This window comes from Chanodichthys erythropterus, chromosome 3, assembly GCF_024489055.1.
Source record: "Chanodichthys erythropterus isolate Z2021 chromosome 3, ASM2448905v1, whole genome shotgun sequence".
Classification (NCBI taxonomy): Eukaryota; Metazoa; Chordata; class Actinopteri; order Cypriniformes; family Xenocyprididae; genus Chanodichthys; species Chanodichthys erythropterus.
Window position 1 is genome coordinate 16,317,713 of NC_090223.1, and position 26,347 is coordinate 16,344,059.

At 39.2% G+C, this 26,347-nt stretch overlaps 1 protein-coding gene and 1 pseudogene across 1 annotated transcript; both read left to right on the forward strand.

The window, feature by feature from the left end:
- Positions 1-11,776: 11,776 nt before the first annotated feature.
- On the forward strand, positions 11,777-15,251 carry LOC137003736 (erythroblast NAD(P)(+)--arginine ADP-ribosyltransferase-like; annotated as a pseudogene).
- Positions 15,252-15,914: 663 nt separating this feature from the next.
- On the forward strand, positions 15,915-25,883 carry LOC137017188 (alpha-2-macroglobulin-like protein 1). The gene is made up of 34 exons (XM_067381178.1): positions 15,915-16,032; positions 17,240-17,423; positions 17,491-17,647; positions 18,439-18,491; positions 18,612-18,632; positions 18,731-18,896; positions 18,973-19,057; positions 19,130-19,244; positions 19,321-19,441; positions 19,530-19,639; positions 19,709-19,873; positions 19,948-20,175; positions 20,260-20,472; positions 20,547-20,696; positions 21,149-21,271; positions 21,337-21,430; positions 21,575-21,710; positions 21,795-22,020; positions 22,101-22,224; positions 22,292-22,413; positions 22,491-22,542; positions 22,628-22,711; positions 22,801-22,977; positions 23,426-23,501; positions 23,582-23,738; positions 23,820-23,894; positions 23,976-24,138; positions 24,532-24,716; positions 24,789-25,010; positions 25,084-25,205; positions 25,307-25,388; positions 25,471-25,554; positions 25,639-25,744; positions 25,829-25,883. Exons 1-34 carry the CDS (start codon positions 15,950-15,952, stop codon positions 25,867-25,869), a joined length of 4,302 nt encoding a protein of 1,433 aa, XP_067237279.1. The 5' UTR covers positions 15,915-15,949; the 3' UTR covers positions 25,870-25,883.
- Positions 25,884-26,347: the final 464 nt, after the last annotated feature.

The following is a 26,347-nucleotide window of genomic DNA, read 5'->3' on the forward strand; positions in this document are numbered from 1 at the left end:
AAAAATTAAATGGTAATAAAGTCCCTTTTATGCAATCAGTAGTTTGCCTTTTTTGTTGGACATTTGCAAAGTGTTGCAGGTCTTAACGCCAGTAAGTATACACTTCCAAAAAGGCTTACTTTACTGGCTCCTATGCTATTGACTTTAGGGGGATAAAGTCCATTTAACTTGAAATGGACCAAGTTGTAGGAGCCTTTTAACTTCCACTAGCATTTTAAAAATACTTGTGCATTAAATGCAGGTGAACTTTATAGGCATTATATAAATTAAGCGAAACTTTTCCATCAATGGTGCTAATTTACTGGGTTTTTTTTTTGTAACTTGTGGGCATTTGGGTCTAGACTATGTATATGAACTAGATATTGGTGATGCCTGAGATCAAGCATGTCTATATAAACATATTAGTACTGAATTTTAATGAACATGCTTGTTAAACACTGGTTGGCATTAGACATCTGCTCAATGTTCTGGTCTGTGTGCTTTCTGCTCAGTCCTGGCTACAATTGCACCATGGCCCAAATGCTCAATGTACCTCTGACTCACTGGAAAAGTCTGCTCAATAACATACTGACATGAAACTTCTCGTGCAATAGCTCTACTCTAATGTAACGGCTGTACTGGGCAAAGCTGGTAAAGTTATGCTACCTTCATTCACTGATCCACCCTGCTGTCTGCTCACATTCTCTGATAATGGCTTTGAAAGACTAATAGTATTTTGATTTAAAAAAAAAAAAAAAAAAAAACCTTAAATCTGGTTCTGTTGCATATAATTGAAATTCATATTGATATTTAACATTATAATACAGGCCTATTTTATGTCCATTTTGTTACTTTTAAAGGGCACCAATTATACCCGTTTTTACAAGACTTAAAATAAAAGTTTTGGTGTGTATCCCTTTTTAAATGCAGATAATCCAAGTGGTAGCTGCAGCTTTTTTTTTTTTTTTAGGATGCTCTAGAATGGGTATGGTTTAATAGTTTAGGTTATAACCTCTTTTATCCATTCTTAGTCCAAATGATGGTCAAATCTTCACTGATATGACTTAAGTATTTTTAGCCTATTCCATTCATTTGAGTTTACTTGGTACAAAAAGTTAACTTTTGCAGCAGTCACCATTGCAATATTTTTTTTATTTTATTTTTTTTTAACAAAAGACCGAATGACACTAGTGGGTTAAATTCAGCAGCCTATAGTTTCCAATGGTATTAATCACATGAGAAATCCCTTCTAATAAGTCATGTTGAGTACATCTGTAAGAAGGTCAAACAAAAACTTTATCAAATTTTTAAATTCTCTAGAATGATCCCAAGATACTTGACTTCATTCACTGCTTCAATTACTTCATTCTTGATTTGCAGCTCAAATGCATCCATTTCAGGTCTCTTTCCTATGGAGAAGCATATGGAAATTTTATTTTTTTTTATTTAACATTTAAGAGTTAAATGAGACAACTCAAGCCATTTAGAAATGTTATGTAATGCCTGTGTCAGGTGTGGCGGTGGAAACGTGGACAACTGTGTCGAGACAAGAACACCATCCCTACAGTCAAGCCTGGAGGAGGACACATTATGCTCTGGGCCTGTTTTTCTGCTAAGGGTACAGGACTGCTTCACTGCATTTAGCAAATGGACGAGGCCATGTACCATTAAAATCTTGGACGAGAACCTCCTTCCCTCAGCCAGAACACTGATGATGGGTCTTCCAGCATGATGACAACGACCTGAAACATACTGCCAAGGCAACAAAGGAGTGGTTCAAGAAACAAATTAAGGTCATGGAGTGGCCAAGCCAGTCTCCGGACCTTAAATCTGTGGAGGGAGCTGAAACTTCGAGTTGCCAAAAGACAGCCAAGAAACCTTAAAGATTTAGAGAGGATCTGTAAAGAGTGGATCAAAATCCCACAGTTCTTACGTCTGGTCTGGACTGATTTGCACCTATGAAATCCCGGTCTGTGGCTTTTGTGCATTCTGCTCTCTGGTATAATGAACTGCGCTCTATGAAGGCAGCTTGTCGTAAGATGGAGCGAAGGTGGCGTCTTTCTGGCCTGAATGTGCATCACAAAGCTTGGTTTCATACCATTAACAAACTTCTCAAAGGAAACAGCTCCTCTAGTGTATCTTTGTAATAGATTTCTTGATCATTTCAGTTCAAAGATTGCCAATGCTCGCAAATGCATTATTAATCCTGCATCGTTTGATTCGGCTTTTAGGATCACACATTTTTATGGCTCCTATTTCTCAATATTTTTCTTCATGATTTTGTTTCCCTTGGAAAGGAGGTTTCAAAATTGAGTATAGTAAATGACTCACTGCGCATGGGTGTTGTGCCTGCTGCTCTTAAAATTGCTGCTGTAACACCTATACCAAAAAAGACCAAAACAGACTGGGACAACCTCAATACTTTTCGTCCCATCTCAAATCTCCCCTTTCTCAATTATACGCTCACCTCTCTGTCAATAATCTTTTTGAGCCTCTCCAATCTGGTTTCCGCAAATTACATAGCACTGAAACAGCATTAGTTAAGGTCACAAATGACTTGTTAATTGCTGCGGACTCTGGCTGTCTTTCAATTCTGATTCTTCTCGATCTCAGCGCAGCTTTTGACACAGTGGATCATTTTCTTTAACTTAATCGTTTGGAAACTGTTTTTGTTGTTACTGACAAAGTATTAAATTAGTTCAAGTCTTTCCTCTCAGATCAAAGGCAGTTTGTGTCCCTGGGTGGATGCAGATCCAAAGTTGGGGCAGTGCAATTTGGAGTTCCCCAGGGATCTGTTTTGAGTCCCTTGCTTTTTAGTATGTACATTTTTTCCCCTGGGCCAACTTCTCAAATTCTTGGGTCTTAAGTTCCATTTTTATGCAGACGACACCCACATTTATATTCATTCAAAACCTGGCGAATGTTGGCTTTCTAGAACATTGTATCTCTGAGATAAAAATTTGGATGTCTCATAATTTTCTCTGTCTCAACAGCGACAAGACTGAGGTTATGCTCATCGGTTCACCCAACAAATTCGCAAAGCTGATGCTGTAACCTGGTGAATGGCTCTGCTTTGGAGTTTCAAACTAAATTAAAAAATTTGGGGGTGATATTTGATGCAAATCTAACATTTGATCCTCATGTCCAAAATATGGTCAAAACTTCATTTTTTCATCTTAGAAATATTGCACAATTGCACCCCATGTTATCTTTCTCGGTGGCTGATAAACTGATCAATTCATTTGTCTTTTCTCGCATCGACTATTGTAAAGCGCTGCTTGCTGGGGTTTCTAAATCTACCATAAACAAATTACAGTATGTCCAAAACTCAGTGGGACAAGGACAAGTGAGCATATCACTCCCATCTTGGAGTCATTGCACTGGCTCCTGGTCAGGTTTCGCATCTATTTTAAAATTCTCATGCTCACCGACAAGACCTTGAATGGTTTAGTGCCACAATATCTGTCTGAACTTTTAACTGCATACAGATGCAGTCTTCCTCCTTCTGATTCTAGCTTTTAATTGTACCTTCTACGCGTGAGAGAATTTCCCCCAGTTTCTAGTATAGCTAGTCCTCGACTAAAATGCTTGTTTGAGCTGTTTTAACTGAAAGCAACTTGTACTGACACGTCTTCAAATTCTTGCTGATTCTTGATGTTTGTGTGAGTCTAAAATACACAGCTGAACACTTTCTATATAATTAGTAAAAAACAATCTGAATATGTGATTTTTATCTAATGCACAACTACTGTAATAGACTCTGGATTAGATCAGAAAATCAAGCCATATAATGACTGAATCATCATCAATAAGTAACCAATTTCATCTGACCAGAGCTTCTCTTGCAATTTTTCCAATAACAAATGTGCTTCAGGAGCCTGTTACAGTAAAATGATAAAAGATGATAATATGAAGTCCAGGGTCAAGAGCCCAACTAAAGCAAACACTGATTACAATAATGGTAATGTCAAACTTTATTCTTTTCAATAAATCAACATCTAAACCTCAATTAATTCTCATTAAGATTCGAAAGAAAGAAATGGGACTGTAATAAGTGAAGATGCTGAGATCTTAAGAGAGTGATTAATGTTCTGTTGTTGCCAGTCATTTGAAATTAATTTTTAGAGATTTTACTTTCATTTTAAGGTTTTTGTTTGGCACCTTGTGCTGCCAGTCATTTGTTTTTTGTTTTTTTTTTTACAGTGAATGTGTTTGATCATAATAGTTGTCATAATAATTCAGGAAATACCTGTACAATAACAGTGTTTTTCAGCTTATTTAAAACAGAGGTTTTTTGTTTTTCAGAGTTTCCATTGACTAATATTGGTAGACACAGGAGTTTTCAAATTGTGGGTCACGACCCATTTGTGGGTCACAGAGTGGGAAAATGTTTGTCACATGAAGTAAATTTAATGCAGCTAAACATATGTTTCAGTGAATGACCCAGCCAGCATAGCCATGTGGGGCCCAGAACGGTGTCACCTGGGCTGCCTAACTGGGTCCCAGCCAGTTTTGCCCTCAGTTTCCACGTAGGCCCCACATAGGTTAGCCCAGATGAAATGAACACTGCGCAGTGTGCACACTACACACTGTTAAATGTAACATGATGATTTCGTGATTGAGTGCTTTTCCTCTCTGAGGATCTTACCGGTCAATAGTCAATAATTGTTACACCAATAGATCTGGATCGAGCTGCTTTCATCTTTTACACTCATCATGTATTTAATCCACAGCACATGAGTAAGAGTGCTGTTGATCTGAATATCAGTACAGCTGTGACTGGGCTGCATCTGATCACATGACTCTTGGCTGATCACATGACTGATATCCAGCACTACAGCAACACTATTAAGACTCTGTGGCTGCGTCTCAATGTGCATTCTATCCACCCTAAATAGTATGTGACATTAGTAATATCCAATACTATTTAGGGTGGATAATATGCAGGGTCTGTGACTGATGTTGAGGATGAGAAATAAGGGTCTTATCTAGAGAAACCAACGCTCATTTTCTGAAAAAAAAAAAGATTATATAAGTTTTAACCTTAAATGCTCATCTTAAACTAGCTCTCTTCTTCTTCTTCTTCTTCTTCTTCTTCTTCTTCTTCTTCTTCTTCTTCTTCTTCTTCTTCTTCTTCTTCTTCTTCTTCTTCTTCTTCTTCTTCTTCTTCTTCTTCTTCTTCTTCTCTATTAGATTTCCAGCAGTGTAGACACTGCTTAGCATAATACTGCCCTCCACAGGTCAAAGTTTGAACTAATTGTTATATACTTGCACTAGCATATTGAATATGACAATTTAGTTCAAACTTTGACCTGTGGAGGGCAGTATTATGCTTAGCAGTGTCTACACTGCTGGAATTGTAATAGAGGAGAAGAAGAGAGCTAGTTCAAGATGAGCATTTAAGGTTAAAACTTATATAATTTTCAATTTCTTTTTTTCAGCATCTTCACTTACAAGCCAGACTTTATTTCTTTCATACTTAAGTTCTTATTGAGAATTAACAGATGTTTAGATGTTGATGTTTTATTGAAAATAAAAAACTGCAAGGAAAACTCTGATCAGATATTGTTGGTCACTTTTTAGTGATGTTATAGTTGTCATATAGTGGCCTGATTCATTGATACCAGAGTCTAATTTCTGCTTAAATTGTTTAATATTAGTTGTTAATTTTTCCTGCAAATACTACTGCAGAATTTCCGGCAGTGTTGTGATACTCTGAAAGATTTTATGAAGTCATTATGGAGAAAATATTTAGCCAGAATCATAGACTCACAAGGAAATCAAGAAGTTGTGTAAGAATCTTAACCCTTTCACATGTGAAATATTCTATCTGAACCCCCAGAGTGAGTTTTTTTAAGGCAACCGTTATTATTGTTCCAGACATCTTTATATGAAAAAAATAATGTCAAACTGGATTGTAATAAGAAAAGATGCTGAGATCTTGAAAGATCTGTTACTGTTTTATGTTGTGCTGCTGCCAGTCATTTGAATTAATTCAGGAAATACCTGTAAAATAACAGTGTTTTCTGTAAAACATTTTTTGTTATTTATTTAAATAAGGATTAATTATTTTATTTTATTATTTTATTATTTATTATTTTACAGGTAACTGTACTCCAACGGTCACAGATGTCTCCTTTCTTAACGAGCTTAATGACTTTTATGCTCGTTTCAACAGCAACAGCAAGGAGACAGCCAACAAAATCGCACTCTCAGCAGACCACCAAACTCTTAAACTCACCTTCACAGATGTCCATAACGCACTGAGCCGGATCAACGCACATAAGGCTGCTGGCCCGGATGGTATTCCTGGTCGTGTGCTTAGGGCTTGTGCAGAGCAGCTTGAAGGGGTCTTTACAGACATTTTCAACCTGTCCCTCACCCAAGCAACTGTGCCAACATGCTTTAAGTCCACATCCATTGTGCCAGTGCCAAAACACTCCTCCCCAATGTGCCTGAATGACTACAGTCCTGTAGCACTCACACCTATTATCATGAAGTGCTTTGAGCGTTTGGTTCTAGCACACCTCAAAGACTGTCTCCCACCCACAATGGACCCACACCAATTTGCTTACCGTAAAAACAGGAGCACAGAGGATGCAGTATGAACAGTGCTGCACTCTGTACTCACTTGGACAATAACAACACATATGTATGAATGTTGTTTGTTGACTTAGTATGTAGCTCAGCGTTCAACACTGTCATTCCCTCCTAGTTGTCCACAAAACTTAGAGACCTGGACATTAACACCTCCCTCTGCAACTGGATTATGGACTTTCTGACCAATAGACCTCAGCATGTTAGGTCAGGCCACACCTGCTTCACCACCATCACACTCAACACTGGCGTACCACAGGGCTGTGTGCTGAGCCCATTCCTTTACTCCCTTTACACCCACGACTGCAAGCCTGTGCATGGATCCAACTCCATCATTAAGTCTGCTGATGACACCACAGTGATTGGCCTCATCAGAGACAACGATGAGACTGCCTACAGGAGGAGGTACAGTACCTGGCCACATGGTGCACTGACAATAACCTGCTCCTTAACACCAACAAGACAAAGGAGCTCATTGTGGACTTCAGGAAGAAGAAAGAAAGCATGCATGACCCCATCCACATTAACGGGAGGGTTGTTGAACGTGTTTCCAGCTTCATGTTCCTGGGAACCACCATCTCGGAGGACCTGTCGTGGACCACAAACACCTCTAGCCTGGTCAAGAAAGCCCACCAATGCCTCTTCTTCCTCAGGACACTGAAGAAGAATAAGCTGTCTCCAGCCATCCTGATGAACTTTTACCGGTGTGCGATCGAAAGCATCCTGACCAGTTGTATTACAGTCTGGTATGGGAACTGCTCAGTTGCTGACCTCAAGGCACTGCAGAGGGTGGTGAAAACTGCCCAACGCATCACAGGGACACCACTATCAGCTATTGAGGACATACAGAGAAAACGCTGTCTTCGTCGAGCTCACAGCATTCTTGAGGACTCCTCTCATCCTGACCATGGGCTGTTTATCCTCCTGCCCTCTCAAAGGTGATTCAGAAGCCTCCGGACAAGGACCAGCAGATTCAGGAACAGCTTTTTCCCTACTGAACTCTGCCCTCTGACACCCCCCAAGCCCCCAGTCTTCAGTGTCACATGATCCTTCAGAAATCATTCTAATATGCTGATCTGCTGCTCAAGAAACATTTAATGTGTACAATTGTACAAAATATTTGTGTACAATATTTTTTTTTCAGGATTATTTGATGAATAGAAAGTACAAAAGAACAGTGTTTATCTGAAATCTAATCTTTTGTAACATTATAAATGTCTTTACTGCCACTTTTGATTGATTTAATGCATCCTTGCTGAATAAAAGTATTCATTTCTTTAATTTCTTTTCAAAAAAAATAAAAAATAAAAATTCTTACTGATCCCAAACTTTTGAACGGTAGTGTATAATGCTACAGAAGCTTTGTATTTCAGATAAATGTTGTTCTTTTGAACTTTCTATTCATCAAGGAATCCTGAAAAAAAAAGTACACAACTGTTTTCAACATTGAAAATAATCATAAATGTTTATTGAGCAGCAGATCAGCATATTACAATGATTTCTGAAGGATCATGTGACACTGAAGACTGGAGTAACGATGCTGAAAATTCAGCTTTGCATCACAGGAATAAATTACTTTGTCAAATATATTTAAATAGTTCACAGTTATTTTAAATTGTAATAATATTTCACAATATTACTGTTTTTTACTGTATTTTTAATTAAATAAAATGTATCCTTGGTGAGCAGACGAAACTTCTTTTAAAATCTTAGTGGTTCCAAACTTTTGGACTGTACTATATATGTGTGTGTGTATATATATATATATATATATATATATATATATATATATATATATATAGAGAGAGAGAGAGAGAGAGAGAGAGAGAGAGAGAGAGATAAAACTCAATGTGCAGAAGATATAAACACTCCAACAATTATAGTCTTTAATGTCAGTTTTAAACAACCCATTAAATATTAACACATCTTCAAAACAGGACGAGTTAAATGGTAGCGGAAGTCACCATAAAATGCACAAGTGAAATTTCTGACCACAGTTTCCTAAATGTTTCAAATTCAGATCAGCATTTGCAACCCTGCAGCTTCTCAAATGCTTCTTTTTCCTACACAAAACTGTGAGAATAAAGAGCAAGACTGAATTATAAATAGGTTATAATGAACGTTATTCAACTTTCCAGAATGACTTGTAAAAGACTTACTGTGCAATGATTATGCCTAAATCTTGGTTATGGTGCAAGTCATGGTTGTGAACATGAAACACATAAGATGTTTCTGAACATAATTACAATAAGATGATATTAAATATTGTATTCTACAATAATAAAATAATTAGTTCAACATCTTTTTTTTTTTTAAATAAATAATCTGCGAAACCTATGAACACATTCCCACAAAAACTACATAGATCTAAATTAAACTGACATCTCAGTTTAGTTTAAATAGCTGGAGGAGGAGCTGAATCTGATGCTGACGCCCTAAACTTTACTATGTTTTAAAGTTTCACAACTGAAACACTCCTCAATCATCATAATTGACTAGACAGCAGATTGGGAAATCCTCTTTGTTGAACAGTGACAACAGAGAATCCAGTGATATTTTTTTTATGAGTATGAAAATTCAGCAGATTTCATTGGACTGACATTTTGCAATACTGACGTTTGCATGATTTTCTGTTTCTAGAGAATAGACAAGGTAAGGACACTGTTCAGTTCTGTTGACATTTTAAAAAATTATGGTAATCTTAATCCACATGTAATTTATTAAAATGGGTTAACAGTTTCTCATGGAATATTGTTTAAGATTTTTTAAATATATATCTGAGAGCAACATTGTGTCGGCCCACATCTGGTCTGCATGTAATCCACATGTACCACATGTTCGCTGGATCTGGGCCACACTATGTTGCTGTCTGGGATGCAACACAGTAAATTCCCTGGTGGTCTAAATTAAGTGTATTTTACTTAAGTAAAATTATCTGTCAGTGTGGTAATAAAAACAATCTTAATGTAAACGGAAAACAAGATTATTTTGAGTGTCTATTACTAACTGCAAATTTACAGTAGCTCCGCCCACCAATGTCACACAAGGTTAAAAACAACACATGTGATTAATGACTTCAGTGGAGTAAGCAGTAGCGTGTTGGGTGTGGAAAACTAACTTGTGCCGCGATTGACTGGGTTTGAATCCACCTTTTGCCGAGTTCACTCTTCTCCCTCTTCCCATCACATATCACATCAGATAGGCATTTTTTTTCAGAAAGTAAAGTGCCTAACAAAGGTTTAATAAAAAATAAAAGTATTTATAATTTGAATAAATATAATCAGTGAATGAAAATGAATAGTACTTAACATGAATAGAACTTGACATTCTGCCAGTTTTTGTTGGGTGCTGTTGCCATGGTGAATCATAATATTGGAGCTCCATTGATCGTGGCTTTTCATAGTCGTGGTGCACAAGCTTAACACAGAGTCATCAGAGTTGATTGAACTAACTCAATTCAGCTGTTCTGAAACAGAAAGGTCAAAGTTTCCCATCTCAGTGTAAGTCAACTCAGAGTTCAAGTTTTAACTCAGAGTTGGTTGAACCTCCTTATTGACATGGGCCCCTGATGATAACGATCACAATCGCTGAAGAAAAGAGAAAAAAACAATAACTACATCTGATATCTAGCCACAGCCTTAGATGAAACCAACTGAAAAGACAAAGCAGACTGACTTTATTTCTGTCATTTGTCTACAGTTCTTTTTGAGAATTAACAGGTTTAGATGTTGATGTTTTATTGACACTGACCATTATGGTGATCAGTGTTTCATTTAGTTGGGCACTGTAGCTTGGTTTTTATGTTAAGTTTGTGGTCTTTGTAACAATGTTTACAGAAGCACATCATTTGTTATAAAAGAGGCCACAAACAAGAGCAATTTGGTGATATGGTTTACACCATCAAGAAGAAAACCAATTGTCTAGTCTCATCCCTGACCAAGAGTGGTTGTTCATTATTGTTATTATAACCAACAGTACCTTTATGCCACAGATAAGATGTTTTGAGATTTCATTTTTAAACATACTGTGGGGGAAAAATAGACACACCCACTACACTCAGAGTGAAAGACATGCCGGCACCATCATGGAAGTTTCCATCAAACAAATTTGTATTATTTTAAATGAAAAAACTATCAAATTGACTGACCCAGCACTGATTTAAAAAATAAATAAAAATAAAAAAATGGCAAATTGTTTAGTTTATAAAACACAGCATATGTTCTGTCCAATATTTACATCAGAGCTTGGTTGTCATATAAACACAATTGTGTTGTTTTTAACCCAGCATTTTTTAGAGTGTAGAGAGAAGAGCGGCACTATGGATACCATTTCTTTTCAACAGGTCAGGTCTGCCCCAAAAACTTTTCCAATTGAAAAGTCTATGAACCCTATATTATTTTGTGGACACCATTTAGACATACAGCCATTGAGTGATGACAGTCTGCTAAGTATTTCATCACTCCAACGAACAGGAAGAGGGCCAGAGCAAATTACAGGGTCTGACATCGTACTTGCGAGTTCCCACATGTCATTAATGTTAATTTTAGTGATATCTGACTGGTGAAGTTGGACATCATTGGTGCCGACATGAATAATAATCTTAAAGTAAAAGGTTAGAGGTTAAAGTCAAAGGTCAACATTAGGGCTGCACGATTAATCGCATGCTATTCTCACGCGCATTTCGTCAGTAAAGCCGGTTCCCTGATTACCGCTAAATCGCCATCACCTGTTTTTAAACGGAGCGCCTTTTAATAGACAGAGCCGTAGTTCACAGACAAGCCACGCAATATCGCGTTCATTATCGAAGGCGATTCATCTGCGATATGAACGCGATATTGCGTGGCTTTTCAGTGATCTACGGCTCTGTCTATTAAATGCCGCTTCATTTGAAAGCAGGTGATGGCGATTTAGCGGTGATCAGGGAACCGGCTTTACTGACGAAATGCGCGTGAGAATAGCATGCGATTAATCGTGCAGCCCTAGTCAACATATCAGTAAATGTTACACTAATATGATTATTATTCAAAAAGTTCTGCCACTTCTATCATTTTAAAACTGTTTTATGTTGGAAACAGTTTAATTGTGCAACATATTGGAGTAATAGATTTAGTCTTTATGAAATGCTGTTGTACTTCTGGTTTTCTTTCAGCATCTGTTCTTCTATATCAACTATTTCATTTGGGAATTTTGCTAAATCAAGATGCTGCTGATTACTGAAGCTCTTCTCATTTTTGCTGCTTTAGGACAGGTAAGCTTGTGTTCTAGTATAGACCCTTTAACTGTTTGTACACAATGATGACGTAGCAACGTATGCGCACGCATTTTGGCAACGGAAGTGGTGTTGTTCCCCATAGGTTCTAACATGTTAGCAACTCCGAAAGTGATATATATATCTACAGCTTCGCGAGCGGATTAAGCAACACAGACAGATAAAGTTATTTTAAAAAGATGACTTTATCAAATGGTATCCGGCTATCAGATCCGTGTAGTCGAATGGATAGAAGATGTTAGCAGATGGCAAAATACAGTGGCCAGATATATATACATAAACCAGTTCTCTCAAGTTTTAAAGACAGGCAAGAATGACAAATATCCAACATGACATGATTTTTAAAGTGACCATTGAATTTATTTAGTGCTAATAAAATTATTAAACCTTTTTGGAGAGAGAGATGTTTAATGTGACAAAATGTCAGTCATCGTGTGATAACGAAAATATAACTAGGTATAGACTACTGAGCAGGTGTTTTCAGTGAACAGGCTGTAAAATTGTTGATTAAGTTCAGACACTCATGAAAAACTGATGCTGATTATCTGGGAAACATTCTCTAACAGCAGTCAAGATGTCATTGTTTGTGTCAAACAAGCTCTGAATTTGTTGTAACATTAAAATAGGAGATCATGACTTATTCTGTGCTCAAAGTGATGCTCAGAGCTCCAGTGTTTTCCTCTGTGAGTGAACGAGGATGATGGTGAACAATTCCAGGATATGCTTTTTTTTTTTTCATTGGTTGTTGGTTTAAATCTTACCCAGATACAATAGTGCTATTTTCGGATTGGCTACTGTGTAGCCTCTTTCTTTTTTTGATTGGCTGATAAGTGGCAGGCTACCCCAGGGGAGACGTGCTTGATTCCTGCCCGGCGCAGCGGCATATTAAATATATAAAAAATAGTTTTTCTGCGTGAGAAATACAACGTGTGGCGGGAGTGCGTGACAAAAGACCGAAATGAGTGACTGTCACGCTCAGTGCGTTACACTTGAGAGGCCTGAAAACCTTTCAGAGTTGCTAACACGTTAAAACCAATAGGCAACAACACCACTTCCGTTGCCAAAATGCGCGCGCAACTATTTGATCACGTGGGCTGTAAAAGGGTCTATAATTAGTACAGACATGACTACTGATTATGTGATCATTATGATCTCTGTTGCTGAAGGATCACAGAGGATCTGCAGAACAGATATTTCCATTGGATATGGCACCAAATTCTGTTGATGATCAGTATAAGGGTTGTATAGAGAACATGAAACACCTGGTGGAGACAAAACTTCTAGAGAAAGAAAAATCTCAGTCTGAACATGAATTTGCAAAACTTTGGGAAGAGGGTGTCCGTGAAGCCAAAACACCAGAAGATAACTTGTCAAAAAATCATTCAGTTGCTGTTTAGGTTTACACACATTCAAGTCCACTGTATGAATTTTTCAATAATGATGTTCGTAGTCAGAAACAAAAAGACAAGACAATTAAATGGTATTCATTTAATTTTCTGTTAACAGATGCGATACAGATTCTGAAGAAAACACAAAATAGATGCTATTTCACGTATCGTGGTACTACAGATGAATTTGATAAGAATGTTCTGAACAAAGAGGTTCGTTTTGGATCATTTACATCCTCCTCTTTATATCAAAGTGTAGCACAAGGTTTTGGAACTGAATCTTGTTTTCAAATCTACACTTGTGAAGGTGCTGATGTGTCACATTACTCTATATTTCCTTCTGAGAAAGAGGTGCTGATTCCTCCATATGAGAAGTTCAAAGTTGTTGCTGTCAACACAAGAAAAGGTCAGAAGGATCTCTGGTGTGACACTGTGTTCATATTGCAAAGGTCTGGAACAAGAAGTGACCTGAAGTGTGCAGTGGCATCCATGGATATCAGTACCAATGCTCCTTCAATTAATTGTATTATTGGGTGTAACACAGTTCGTAAATGGGAAGAAGGAGGCGGGAACCGGCGAACATTCAACCAAACTTTATTGTAAAATAAACAAAGAACAAAACGAAAGTAATGCCGGCAGACCCTCGTGGACGTCTGCCGGCCACACAAACATAACAAAACCATAACATAAAGTCCAGGCCTGGTCCTCTCTCGTCCTCCACGGTCGTCGCTCCTCCTTTTATGCTCCTGGAGCTCCTCCGTGAGAGACTCAAGGCTGGTGCGCCTCCCAGGTGATGCTTGTTATCACTTGCGTCACCCGCCTCGCGCCGTTCCCTCACGGCTCTCGCCCGCCCTGGTCGCCACATTGGGTTTTCTGTTATTATAACTATTATTATTATTTGTTATATAATGTATATTTTAATTAAGAAGTGCTATGGTTTGGACACTGTTAACCTTACCAGGCTTTTAATTATTAACTGTAATCTGCAGTACTGTAAAGGTACCACACAGATAGACTGCCCTAAATTGTCAGACTGGCATTTAAATGTATAAACTAATATAATATGCTAATAATGAGACCATATTATTACTCTGAACTTATTTCATTTGATTCCACTAAAAATATTTTAAATAAAGAGATTTTCACTGCATCAGCAACTGCAGTCACCACCTGTTAAATAAAGCAACATGCAGCATATCATCAATGTTTTTGGGTCTTCTCTTCTCCTGAACTGAAGCACAAGGGTGACCCAAAAAATTAAATTTTACATTAAACTACCAGCAAATGTGTCCAGTATATCATTGTTTTTTTTCTCACAGTTTATTACTATTAAAATACATTTCGTGAGTGTGTTTTTTTATTTTTTATCTTCCACCTTTAACCCTTTCAACAACACAGGTAAGTCATGTAATGTCCACACTACAAGTAACTTTGACATGCTGCAGTGAGATAATTAAGTGAATATGTAAGTGATGATTGAGCATTAATGATGAACACTTGCTGTTAACAAGCATAATCTATATAACTTTTGTGGAGCCATTTCTTTACGTAAATCCAACATTGTATTTTTTTGAGTGCAACACATAATATTATGGGAGAAAAGGCTTTAAAGTATAACAACTCAAGTATTCTGAATATACTGTCAAGTCAACAAAAAGTAATAATGTACAACTATCCTTACTTTCCAAGTGGGTTTGAATTTTGTGAACGATAAATTAAAAATATCATCTTTTGTGGATCTGTTTGTCCTGTACACAAATTGTAGTAGGTCAAATGACTCTGGTTTGGTGCTCAGGATGTTTCTTAATAAAGTGAAAATAGTAGTGGACTTGAAGCAGAAAGCAGTTCTTACCAGAAAGAGACTGACTTTCTCATTTCTGTCTGCCATTCATAAAGTAAAGTTTAGATTGCTGGAACTCAAAAAGTAAAAATGGATTCACTAAATGTATCTGTAGAAGAACTTTGTTTTCTCATCAGAGGAGATCTGCAGTTTACACAGTGAGAAACTCAAAGGCTGAATCCCAAATGGTACCCTACCCTCATTTTCTCCTTTAATGTTTTCTTTGTGTTGAAGTTACTCTTATAAGTACTTCAGTCCTGTATTGAGCTCCTCCTAATATTTAATATATATATATTTAATATATATATATATATATATATATTTTAAGTTTAGGCACAAGTTCACGCGGCGCTGAAACAATGAAATAATCAGAGATATTCTGAGATACAATAGCATGAGCAGTTGCACGAGCAGTCTGAGAAACTCATGAAATAATTCATGTATGCTCCGACCACTGAAACAAAATGTCAGACACTGAAAATCTCGTAAAAGTGGTTTCAAACTGCGTTGGGGCAGTCTTTTTTACTAAGGTTTTTTGGATACAAAGGAGTTTTAAGGAGAAAACTGAATTTACACACGGTTACTAAAAACATTACAAACTTGGTTTTCACCACAGAGGTCTTAACACTCTTAAGTGTCGGGGAATGAATCTCATTCATTTAATTGATTGGCCACCACCTGGAATTAATTTTGTCCGCCCTCATTGCCTGAGGATAAAGTGCTAAATCAACCTGTTCCGATGATTAAGATCGTTTTTATATATCGCTGCCATTGGGGCAGATGATTGAGAGAAACTGTAGAGCAGTAAACGGTAGTATCTGTGGGGTTTCTGAAAGAGACAATTGATTCGCGTTTAGTGTTGGATGATCGCTATTCATGGCTGTGGGGGAGATTTGTGTTTGGAAAGGGCTCATTTTAGCTCTTTTTCTCTTTGCTGTTGGCGGACAGCCATCAGGACCGTAAGTAGCATTAATGTTAAATAGGATTTGAAGTGAACCGATCGTTCATGGGTCCGTGTATCTTTTGGTCATTCGTTTTTTTTTTTTTTTTTTTTCGCATTTTCGTTCAGGGGTAGAAAATGAATAATCAACCTGAATAATAAGAAAAAAAATGAGTGGAGTAGCCACTGATCTATAATAGAGAATAGTCTATCATTATTGATCGGTGTTAGTAGCCCAGATGTCACACTTGATAACAGATGTAGAGGCATTTACAATGACAGCTTAAAAACAGATTTAATTAAATTTACTGTAGGTTTTTTAACCATTGTTTTTATCTGTGCATACATATTTCTGTGAAATAAGCGTTAGGTTGCACAGAAGAGAGCCGATTTATGATCTCTACTGATATAGCGGTAGAGGACTGTTATTTTGTTGAATGAATTGAAGATGACATCACTGGCTCAGATTTGATTGACCAATCGGCTGAAAGGGGCGTGTAATGATCACCCACATGTGGAAAACGAGTTTTGAAGTCGTGTTTCAGTTTTCTATCAGTGACACGAAAAAAATGAAAATCGAGTCAAAATCTCGTTTTTTTTTTTTTAACAAACGAAAAACCGGGAAACGACCGTTTTCTCGTTTATGCGTAGTTTGTTGTCCAGTTTGAATGAAATATCAAAACGTACACGGACCCTCATGCTTTCTACTCATAGGCTGATGAAATTGCTAACGATTTTATGGTTTCCAAAAAGAACTTTGTGAAACAAGGTTATCCACCATGCTCTGGTTTAATTACATAACTGACCCCCAAAAATGTATTTATAGAAATCACTTTTTTTGTACTTGAATGTTTAAACCTCTGAATGAATAAACTTGGTGTGTGTGTAATGTGTATATAAATATAAATATAATGAGCCAACGTAATCCTCTGCAGGTATCTGAAAATTCAGGTAATTTGTTTTCCAGTAGATGGCAGCAGTTTACCACTAAACCAGGGGTTCCCAACCATTTCTTCTTAAACATTATTTTAGGTCTTGGAGTCTGATGAACTGAATCAGTGTGGTTTGGAGCCCCTGCACTAAACCATGTGCAAGTTCATGTTACTATGAATCTGTGCAGGGTATATTAAACATTTTGTTGGCAAAGTGCACAATTATGTAATTTCAAAATTTAGTGACTCTTGCATGTTAAGCAGACATTGGTTTCTTTAATCGTATTTCCTCAGGTTCTTCATGGTGACGTTCCCTGCAGTGATTGAGTCTGGATCTGAAGCCAAATTATGCATTTCTCTTCTGAAACCCCAAGAGAGTCTCACACTGACGGTTTCTCTGCTTGATGACAAAAACAGGACAACTAAACTTGTGCAGCAGGTTTCTTCAACACCATTTCACCGCAGCTTTAGTTTCCAGGTCTGTCGTCTAGACTCATGTGGCTGTTTTATTCTTTGTCTGGTTTGTTAAATAAGTTTCTCCACAGGCTCCTCGAGTAGATGGTGAGTCTGTGCAGAAGATGAAGGTTGAAGTTCAAGGGAGGGTCTTCAGAGTGACCGACGAGAGGAAAGTCATGCTCAGACGTTACCTACCTTTGACCTTCATCCAAACAGACAAACCCATCTACAATCCAGGACAAATGGGTGAGCTGTGAATGACCCTAGGTTGAATATTGGGTGTCTCAAGTCCATTACTCTACAACAGGGGTGTCCAACCCTGCTCCGGGAGAGCTACCATCCTGCAGACTTGAGCTCCAACCCCATTCAAACCTTCATGAAGCAGCTAATCGAGGTGTTCAGGGTTGCTTGATTACAGACAGGTGTTGGAGCAGGGTTGGAACTGAAGTCTGCAGGACAGTAAGGCTGTGTCCCAAAACTGGAAAATCCGGTCTTCGGAGGACACATTTCAAGGTAAGAAGGCATAAAGGTATGTCCAAATTCACTGTTGGCTTCTCCTCCTGTTTCCCGAGATGCCTTCATCTGATCGACTTTAGAAGGCAGCATAGATGTATCCTTCGCTGCCTGTCCCACAATCCTGTGCTTTCCATTCTGTCAGTTGAGCTAGAAAATTAAAGATTGCGTTTGAAAGTTGTGTTTGCTGGCCAGTTTGACATCAAAAGTGGAAAATGTTGGTCAAAAATGTACATTTACTCATTTATCGCTAGAAATGACTACTGTAGTAATTGTTTAGTTTTCACCAATGCTCACGCAATATTGCTGTAGATCATTAAACTCGTATGCTGCCTCGGAAGTCTGAGGTGCCTTCATGCACAAACGCTGCCTTACAAGTCATTGCTTGATAAGGCAGCAAGTCCGCTACCTAGGTGTCTGGGTGCAGCTTGGCTCTCTAGGAACAGGGTTGGACACCTCTGCTCTACAAGTTCTGATGTCTTCAAAAGTGCATTATGCAATGAATGTGTTAATTGCCTTTGCAGTGAATTTCAGAGTTGTCACTATGGATGCCAAATTTGTGCCTCTTGATCAGATGGTAAGGTCTCACCATGAACACATTACAAATTAAATGTGGTTTCACTTTCCAAACTTGAGTTTCTCACTCTTGAAGAAAGTGACTTTTGTGCTTCTAATTGCCTGTCTTTGTGTCTTGCAGTACAATCTGGTCGTGGTGGAGGTGAGTTTGCTCTGGTGCAAGTCTTTTAAATTGAGCCGACACAGCTTTTTGTAGTTTTGCTTTGTTTGCGGTTTCTGAGCTGTTAACTGTTTTAATAGGACAATAATAATAACCGGATTGGTCAATGGACAAACGTTTCTTCAACAAGGTGGATTTTGCAGCTTTCTCATGAGTTAAACCCAGAGGCTCAGATAGGGATGTACACACTAAGTGCTTTTATTGGTGACCGAATGATCTCCCAGGTTTTTGAGGTGAAAAAATATGGTAAGTAGTGCATAAAATGTTCACATACAATAACGGAACCAAGGTCTTAATCTGAAGTGTGGTGCTTCTGGTTTAGTTTTGCCCAAGTTTGACGTGATCATAAACGCACCACAGACATACAGCGTTGCAGATGTGGGACTGAAAGTTGAGGCTTGTGCCAAGTGAGTGAGGCTCTTATTTTCTTGTCTTGAGGTTGGTCTGTTCCTGATCTTGTTCCTTGTGATGCTTCTCAGATACACTTATGGCCAACCTGTACCTGGTCAAGCATTGGTGGAGGTGTGCCGTGATCCATTTCCATATATTGAGGTTCCAGACGTGACCCGCCAGTGCCTGCGTAAAACCATGAAGGTCTGTGACTGTTGCCTTGTGGGGGGTTTTCCTTCTGTTTGTGCTTGACTTAAATGTGACTTTGTCCTGCTACCAGATGAATGCCACAGGCTGTGCCTCCCTTATTATCGATACGGCAGAGTTTTTCAACACCAAATTTGAAAATAATATGCAAGACTCATTTCTTGTAAATGTGAACGTCACGGAGGAGGGAACAGGTGAGCAATTGGCTGATCTGAATCAACAGCATGTGTTTGGAGGAAGTTGACTTGCTCATTCTGTGCACTTTTGTTTCTTTTACCTCAGATGTAGTTATGTCAAAGTCTGCAACTGTGTCCATTACATTTGAAGTTGGCAAGGTCACATTTTTGGACCTCCTGGATTATTTTGAACCTGGGTCAGCGATTAATGGAAAGGCAAGTAAAAGCTCATCCCTTTCTCAGAAGCCTTATTGGCGGTTTCCTAACTTTGATCTTTCCCAACAGATAACAGTGTCTCGTTTCAATGGGACTCCAATTTTGAACAAAGCTGTGTATCTCCTTGATGGTAACAATAACAAACTGCTGCTAAATCTGACCACAAACCAGAACGGACTGGTCACATTCTCTCTCAACACCGTTAATCTTCCTAAAGCGGATCTGAATCTGGTGGTACGATTTGCTCTTTATATATTGTGACATGAAGACTTCTTGTGCTCTCACTGATTTCATTCATTGCTCCCCAGGCAAGTGTGACTCCAGAGGTGGTTTATAGTTACAAATCGCCATACTTCACTACAGATATGAGGGTTGTTCAGCTTCTCCAACCTGCTTCTCCTGATAACCCATCATTTAGTGAACTGACTATAGTGAAGCTCGAGCAGCCGCTCAAATGTGGTGCTACATTTCCAGTGACTGTGAAATATTCTTTTGTTGGAGAGTCTGGTGGCTACAGTGCTGACATTGTCTATATGGTGAGAAAACACTGTGGGATGGTGGCGTGTTTGGGTTTTTTTTTTTTTTTTTTTTCAGCACCTTATTCAACTGTCTTCGGTCAGGTCTTGTCCAGAGGAGTGATCGTCCTCCATGGATTTCAGACGGTCACAGCAAGTGTTTCTAATAAAGTCACAAGCGGCTCAGTGTCGTTCCAGCTGTCTGTCAGTGTTGACATGGCTCCAGCAGTGCAGATTCTGGTCTATTGTGTTCTGCCCAGTGAGAATGTAGTTGTTGGTAGTGCATCATTTGACACAGAAGCATGTTTCCAAAACAAGGTATGATGTGCACTCTTTTGGCTACAAGTGGGGAATGGTGACGTGTCCTACAGCATTATTTGTCCTTGTTCCAGGTGTCTTTGCAGTTCTCTCCAGCTACAGCTGTTCCTGCTGAGGGAAATGTTCTGACTGTCTCTGCTCAAGCAGGATCTCTGTGTGGCCTCAGTGCTGTAGATCAGAGTGTCCGGATCTTGGAGTCAGGAAGACGTCTGAGTGCTGAAATGGTATTCATGTGCCTTTTTAAAAAGGGTGCCTTCATGTGCCTTTTTTCCTTAGTATCCTTGAAGGCATCAATGAAGACAAACGGACCATTTTAAATGAGTGGTGACAGTTACTTTTTTTTTTTAAATGAACTAGACTAATTTAATGAAGTGATCAGATGTTAAATGCATTGAGTCACTTAGGATCAAAGCATCTGCCAAATTCATAAATGTTATACCCAGAATACACTGTGTGAGCCATTTTAGCTCAGGTTGACCTGAAAATGAGGTATTCACTGGCTGTTACCATGTCTTGAGCTTTTACTTAGACTTCATATTACTTTTGACTTTCTGCGGCATGTCAAATCTGTTGCATTTGACTAGCATGCCACTTCAGTTTACTGTGTTCAGCTGGACTTGCGTACTAAATTAATGTGGATATTTTTATTTTTTTCCCTCACTCCCCATGTTTTTAGGTTTTCAACTTGCTCCCAGTGCTATCATCAAATTATCCGTATGAAGTTGATGATGAACAGGAGTGTCTGAATGTTCGACCCCGTCGAGCTGTTTCTGTAGACTATGCCTACGACACCTTCAAGGTAGAAAAGTTCATTATCCTGTTAAACACAACTTCATTTTCAAATGTCTTGTCTTGTTCTGACAGAGCATGGGGTTGAAGGTCTCATCAAATTTGCCTATCAGAGTACCTCAGTGTCTGATGTACAGAGGCCAGAATTATTATCGCAACTTCCGTGATGGTATGTCTGTTCTTGCTCTACAAATTGCCAGATGAATTTTGCATGGTTTATGCAGGAGTATTTGACTTGCACATACCTGATTAATAGACAGATGAGAACTGACAGACCTCAGAGACAAGACTAGAGTTGCAAACTCTCTTTCAGTGATGTTTTTCCGTCCTGAAGCCATGGCAATGGCTGCTGGTCCAGAAGAAAAAAGTGAGGGTGACTCTTCCTCTTTTGATGTGACCATCAGGACTTACTTTCCAGAAACATGGATCTGGCAGCTTTCTGAAGTGGGGTTAGTAATACACTTTTTGTTCCCTTTTAAAGCTACTTGCGCACAGTGTTTACTTATTCCCTCTTTCTCTCTTCTGTGCTTCAGAGCTACTGGATCCACACAAGTTCCCCTCACGGTTCCTGACACAATCACCACATGGGAGACGGAGGCGTTCTGTCTGTCTTCCAAAGGTCTTGGTCTGGCTCCTCCTGCTCTGCTGACAGTCTTCCAGCCCTTCTTCTTGGAGCTCTCCCTGCCATACTCCATCGTCCGTGGAGAGTCTTTTGAGCTGAAGGCCACTGTCTTCAACTATCTGTCCAAGTGCATCATGGTCTGTCATGGTTTATTTTCCTCTTATACAAATCTGTATAGAAGGTCATGTGTCTTTGCTCCATGTGCTCTCATTGGCAGGTTAAAGTAACTCCAGCTTCATCTGCAGCCTTCACTCTTGGAGCATTTAATGAGCCGTATTCATCCTGTCTCTGTGCTAATGGGAGAAAGACCTTTAAATGGGTTTTTACTGCTTCTGTTCTTGGTTAGTCTTGTGCTGTCTCCCTCTTAAATTGAGTGTATTAGGTGTTACTCACTGTCTGTCTCTGCAGGAGCTGTCAATGTGACGGTCAATGCTTCAGCTGAACCGTCCCAGACTCGATGTGGCACTGAAGCCGTGACCGTGCCGACAAGAGGACGCGTTGATGTAGTCACTCGAAGTCTACTTGTCCTGGTGAGTTAACCAGCCTTCTGGAGCTTGATCATGGAGCTCATGCTGCTTTACTGATGGGGTGTTTTACTGCTTTTTAGCCTGAAGGAGTTGAGAGGACCAACACCCAGAGTTGGTTACTGTGTCCAAAGGGTTTGTTTACAATCAATGATTCCCAAACAAGTTCTCCCTGTACAGCTAAACATTAGCCTAACGCTCGCTTCTGTTCGGTCTGCAGGAAGCGTTCTTTCAGAAAACGTGACTGTGACGCTTCCAACAAATGTGGTTCAGGGATCAGCCAGATGCTCTGTTTCAGTCCTTGGTAAAGCATTTAATTTAGTAGAAACTGACATGTGATGTTTGCCAGAATAACTTGTTTCTGATGTGGGTTTTATGTTTGACCTCTCATAGGAGACATAATGGGTCGTGCGCTGAAGAATCTGGATGGGTTATTAAAGATGCCATCTGGCTGTGGAGAGCAGAATATGATTATTCTTGCTCCCAATATTTACATCTTGCTATACCTGGAAGTCACGGGGCAACTCACCACAGCCATCCGAGAGACTGCCATAGGCTACCTTCAGAGCGGTATGGGTTTGAGTGTTGGCGAGACTAAACAGTCTGACAAACTACAGTGAAGGCACAGGACTTAGTCCATATGATTTAATGTAGTGAAACCTGAATTATGGCTATTGGTTTACACTGAGGGCCTTCAAATAATGATTTGGACAAGACCCTTTCTGGTACTTCTGCTGTAGTGAGATTGCTTGCTCTTTAAAGTGTATGAAATATCAAGTCTCTCCCACTCCCATTTCTAACTGACTAAAATGTTTTGGTGCTTTGAGTCAAGGGCATAGAAACCTGAGAATTTGTTGTTCCTAATTAAACTGCACAACTCTATAGGTGTAGAAATCACACCTATATCCTCTTATCCAGGTTTTCCAAAACCTTAGTGATTCAAGGGATCTTGATTACCAAATTATCCATCATTGCTTGTACATCCTGATGAATCTCCATGTTTGTTTGCCCTGAACAGGATACCAAGGACAACTGAACTACAGGCACAGTGATGGATCATTCAGCACATTTGGTTATGATGCATCCAATACATGGTGAATTTAATGCTGCACATTCTAGTGTTTATCCTTTATCACCAGTGATTTTAGTTTAATGAAACTTCGTCCATGACCAGGTTGACTGCCTTTGTCCTGAGGTCTTTTGGTCTAGCAAAGCGCTTTGTCTTCATTGATCCGAATGTCCTTCAGAGTGCGAAGGACTGGATAATAAGCCAGCAGGGTTCAAATGGCTGTTTCATACAACAGGGAACTCTGTACCACAATGAAATGAAGGTACGTGTTATCAAATGGACTGTAACCCATAGACTCAGACTGTCTCTAATCCAGGTGCTTTTATTTTTATTTTTTTTAAAGGGTGGAGTTGGGGATAATGTGACCATGACCGCCTACATTGTTGCATCTCTGCTCGAACTAGGTGTCCCTGTCACGGTAAAATATCTCCAGTAGTTGAGTTGCTTGCAGATGACCTTCCTGTTGTTCCTGCTTTTGTCTAATCTGCTTTGCTTTCAGGATCCTGTCATCACCAATGCTCTGTCATGCTTGAGGCCTGTCGTTGGGAACCTGAGAAACACTTACGCCACTGCTCTGCTGGCCTACACCTTCAGCCTTGCTGGAGAGAGGAGCACTCGATCACAACTTCTAACCTCCTTAAACAACCTTGCCATTTCTGAAAGTGAGAATAACAATCCTCATCTTGAGCTGAGGCTTTTCTAATGAAGTCTTGACTTGTTCATTTTTAGATGTGCATTTTCAAAAATGCAAAACACTATGGCAGTTTCCACACTTGAAGACTGGAATAATGGCCAATGAAAATGAGCTTTGTATCCATTAAATAATTTTCAAACATAAATGGTTAAAACGGTAATACTGTGACTGCATTTAAATCAACTCAATGTTTTTGAAAGATTCTATTCTCTCGTTGGCCCAAACTTTTGTATTTTGTATGTTTGCACCTCGGCCCAAGCTCCAATGTGAAAAGATTGGTACACCTTAAGTTTTACACCTGAGTGGGCTTATACTTGAGGCTGTTTGTCGTCAATTTTTTCCCCCACCTTCTCGTCTTTAGGCACTAAGCTGCATTGGTCTCAGACTTCATCTGGTGATACTCTGGCGGTGGAGATCAGCTCTTACGTGCTGCTAGTGGTTCTCACTGAACAGCCTCTCACGACGGCAACCCTGGGCTATGCTAACCGCATTGTCAACTGGCTCGTGACCCAGCAGAATCCCTTTGGAGGCTTCTCCTCCACCCAGGTACCTCTGACCACCAAACCAGTTCAGTCACTCTTATACGGGTCAAATCTTTAATGTGATGCTGGTTTTTAGGACACTGTGGTGGCTCTTCATGCCTTGTCTGTGTATGCTGCTAAAGTGTTCAGCGTGGAGGGCTCCAGCACTGTTACTGTACAGTCCTCAGTGGCAGGAGGAGAGTCTTATAGCTTCACTGTGAATCGGGACAACAGGCTGCTGTATCAGGAGAAGCCGTTGAAGAACATTACCGGCAATTACACTGTTAAAGCATCAGGTTCCACTTGTGTGTCTGTGCAGGTCTGTATCTTCACCCCCCCCCTCTCTGTCTGTTTGTGCACATCAAAATCTTACTGTGCTTCTCGTACTACAGGTTGCGTGTTTCTACAACATTCCGACACCCGTTAAAGTTGCCAGGACGTTGAGCGTCGACGCAAAGGTGAAGGCAGACTGCCGACCGCTTGGAGCCAATCTCATGTTGAACTTCACAGTGACGTAAGAAGATTTGACTTGTGTCCTGAAACCAACTCTTATGATTCTTACAAAGGGCAACTGCTTTCTTCATCCTCTTGACTGAACTTCCTATTTATCTTCAGATACAATGGAGCCAAAGCAACTACTAACATGGTTCTAGTGGATGTTAAACTCCTGTCAGGCTTCGAAGCTGATACGTCACTGGTTCGTAAGACTTGGAAAGTCCTAAGATGCTTGAAGCTCCTTCAGTTGTAATTGTGCATGTAAATGATGGTCTTTCACTCAGCTTGGATCTCCACCCCAGTCGTTCGCCCCGCTGGTGGAGCGGGTCGATTCTGAAGATGATCGTGTCCTAGTGTATCTGAAAGAGGTGAGACTATGTATACTGGATGTATTCAGGAGCTGCTATCTTGAGTGCTAGTGTATGTGCTGCTGTTCATCCTCTGTCTTTCAGGTTCCCAAAGGCGTCCCCATGACTTACACTCTGCAGCTAAAACAGGTTCTTGCAGTGAAAAATCTCAAGCCAGCGGTCATCAATGTTTATGACTACTATCAGACAAGTACATTTTTCATCCTAATCATACTTTGCTCTTGCTGATTTCCTTGTTGAACATGATCAAGCTCATTTCATGTTGCTCTTTCAGGTGATGCGTTTGAGACGACCTACACATCCCCCTGTCAATGATTATGCTATAGGACAAAAATTTAAATGGTAATAAAGTCCCTTTTATGCAATCAGTAGTTTGCCTTTTTTGTTGGACATTTGCAAAGTGTTGCAGGTCTTAACGCCAGTAAGTATACACTTCCAAAAAGGCTTACTTTACTGGTTCCTATGCTATTGACTTTAGGGGGATAAAGTACATTTAACTTGAAATGGACCAAGTTGTAGGAGCCTTTTAACTTCCACTAGCATTTTAAAAATACTTGTGCATTAAATGCAGGTGAATGTTATAGGCATTATATAAATCAAGCCAAACTTTTCCATCAATGGTGCTAATGTAGTTTTTTTTTTTTTTTTTTTTTTTGGTAACTTGTGGGCATTTGGGTCTAGACTATGTATATGAACTAGATATTGGTGATGCCTGAGATCAAGCATGTCTATATAAACATTGTAGTACTGAATTTTAATGAACATGCTTGTTAAACACTGGTTGGCATTAGAC

Bases quoted from the DNA above. Each gene is read 5' to 3' on its own strand.
- LOC137017188 (XM_067381178.1), top strand. From the start codon at position 15,950: ATGGCTGTGGGGGAGATTTGTGTTTGGAAAGGGCTCATTTTAGCTCTT. The intron at 22,712-22,800 runs GTAAAGCATTTA...GACCTCTCATAG, and splicing joins ATGCTCTGTTTCAGTCCTTG to GAGACATAATGGGTCGTGCG. The intron at 23,739-23,819 runs GTACGTGTTATC...TTTTTTTTAAAG, and splicing joins TGTACCACAATGAAATGAAG to GGTGGAGTTGGGGATAATGT.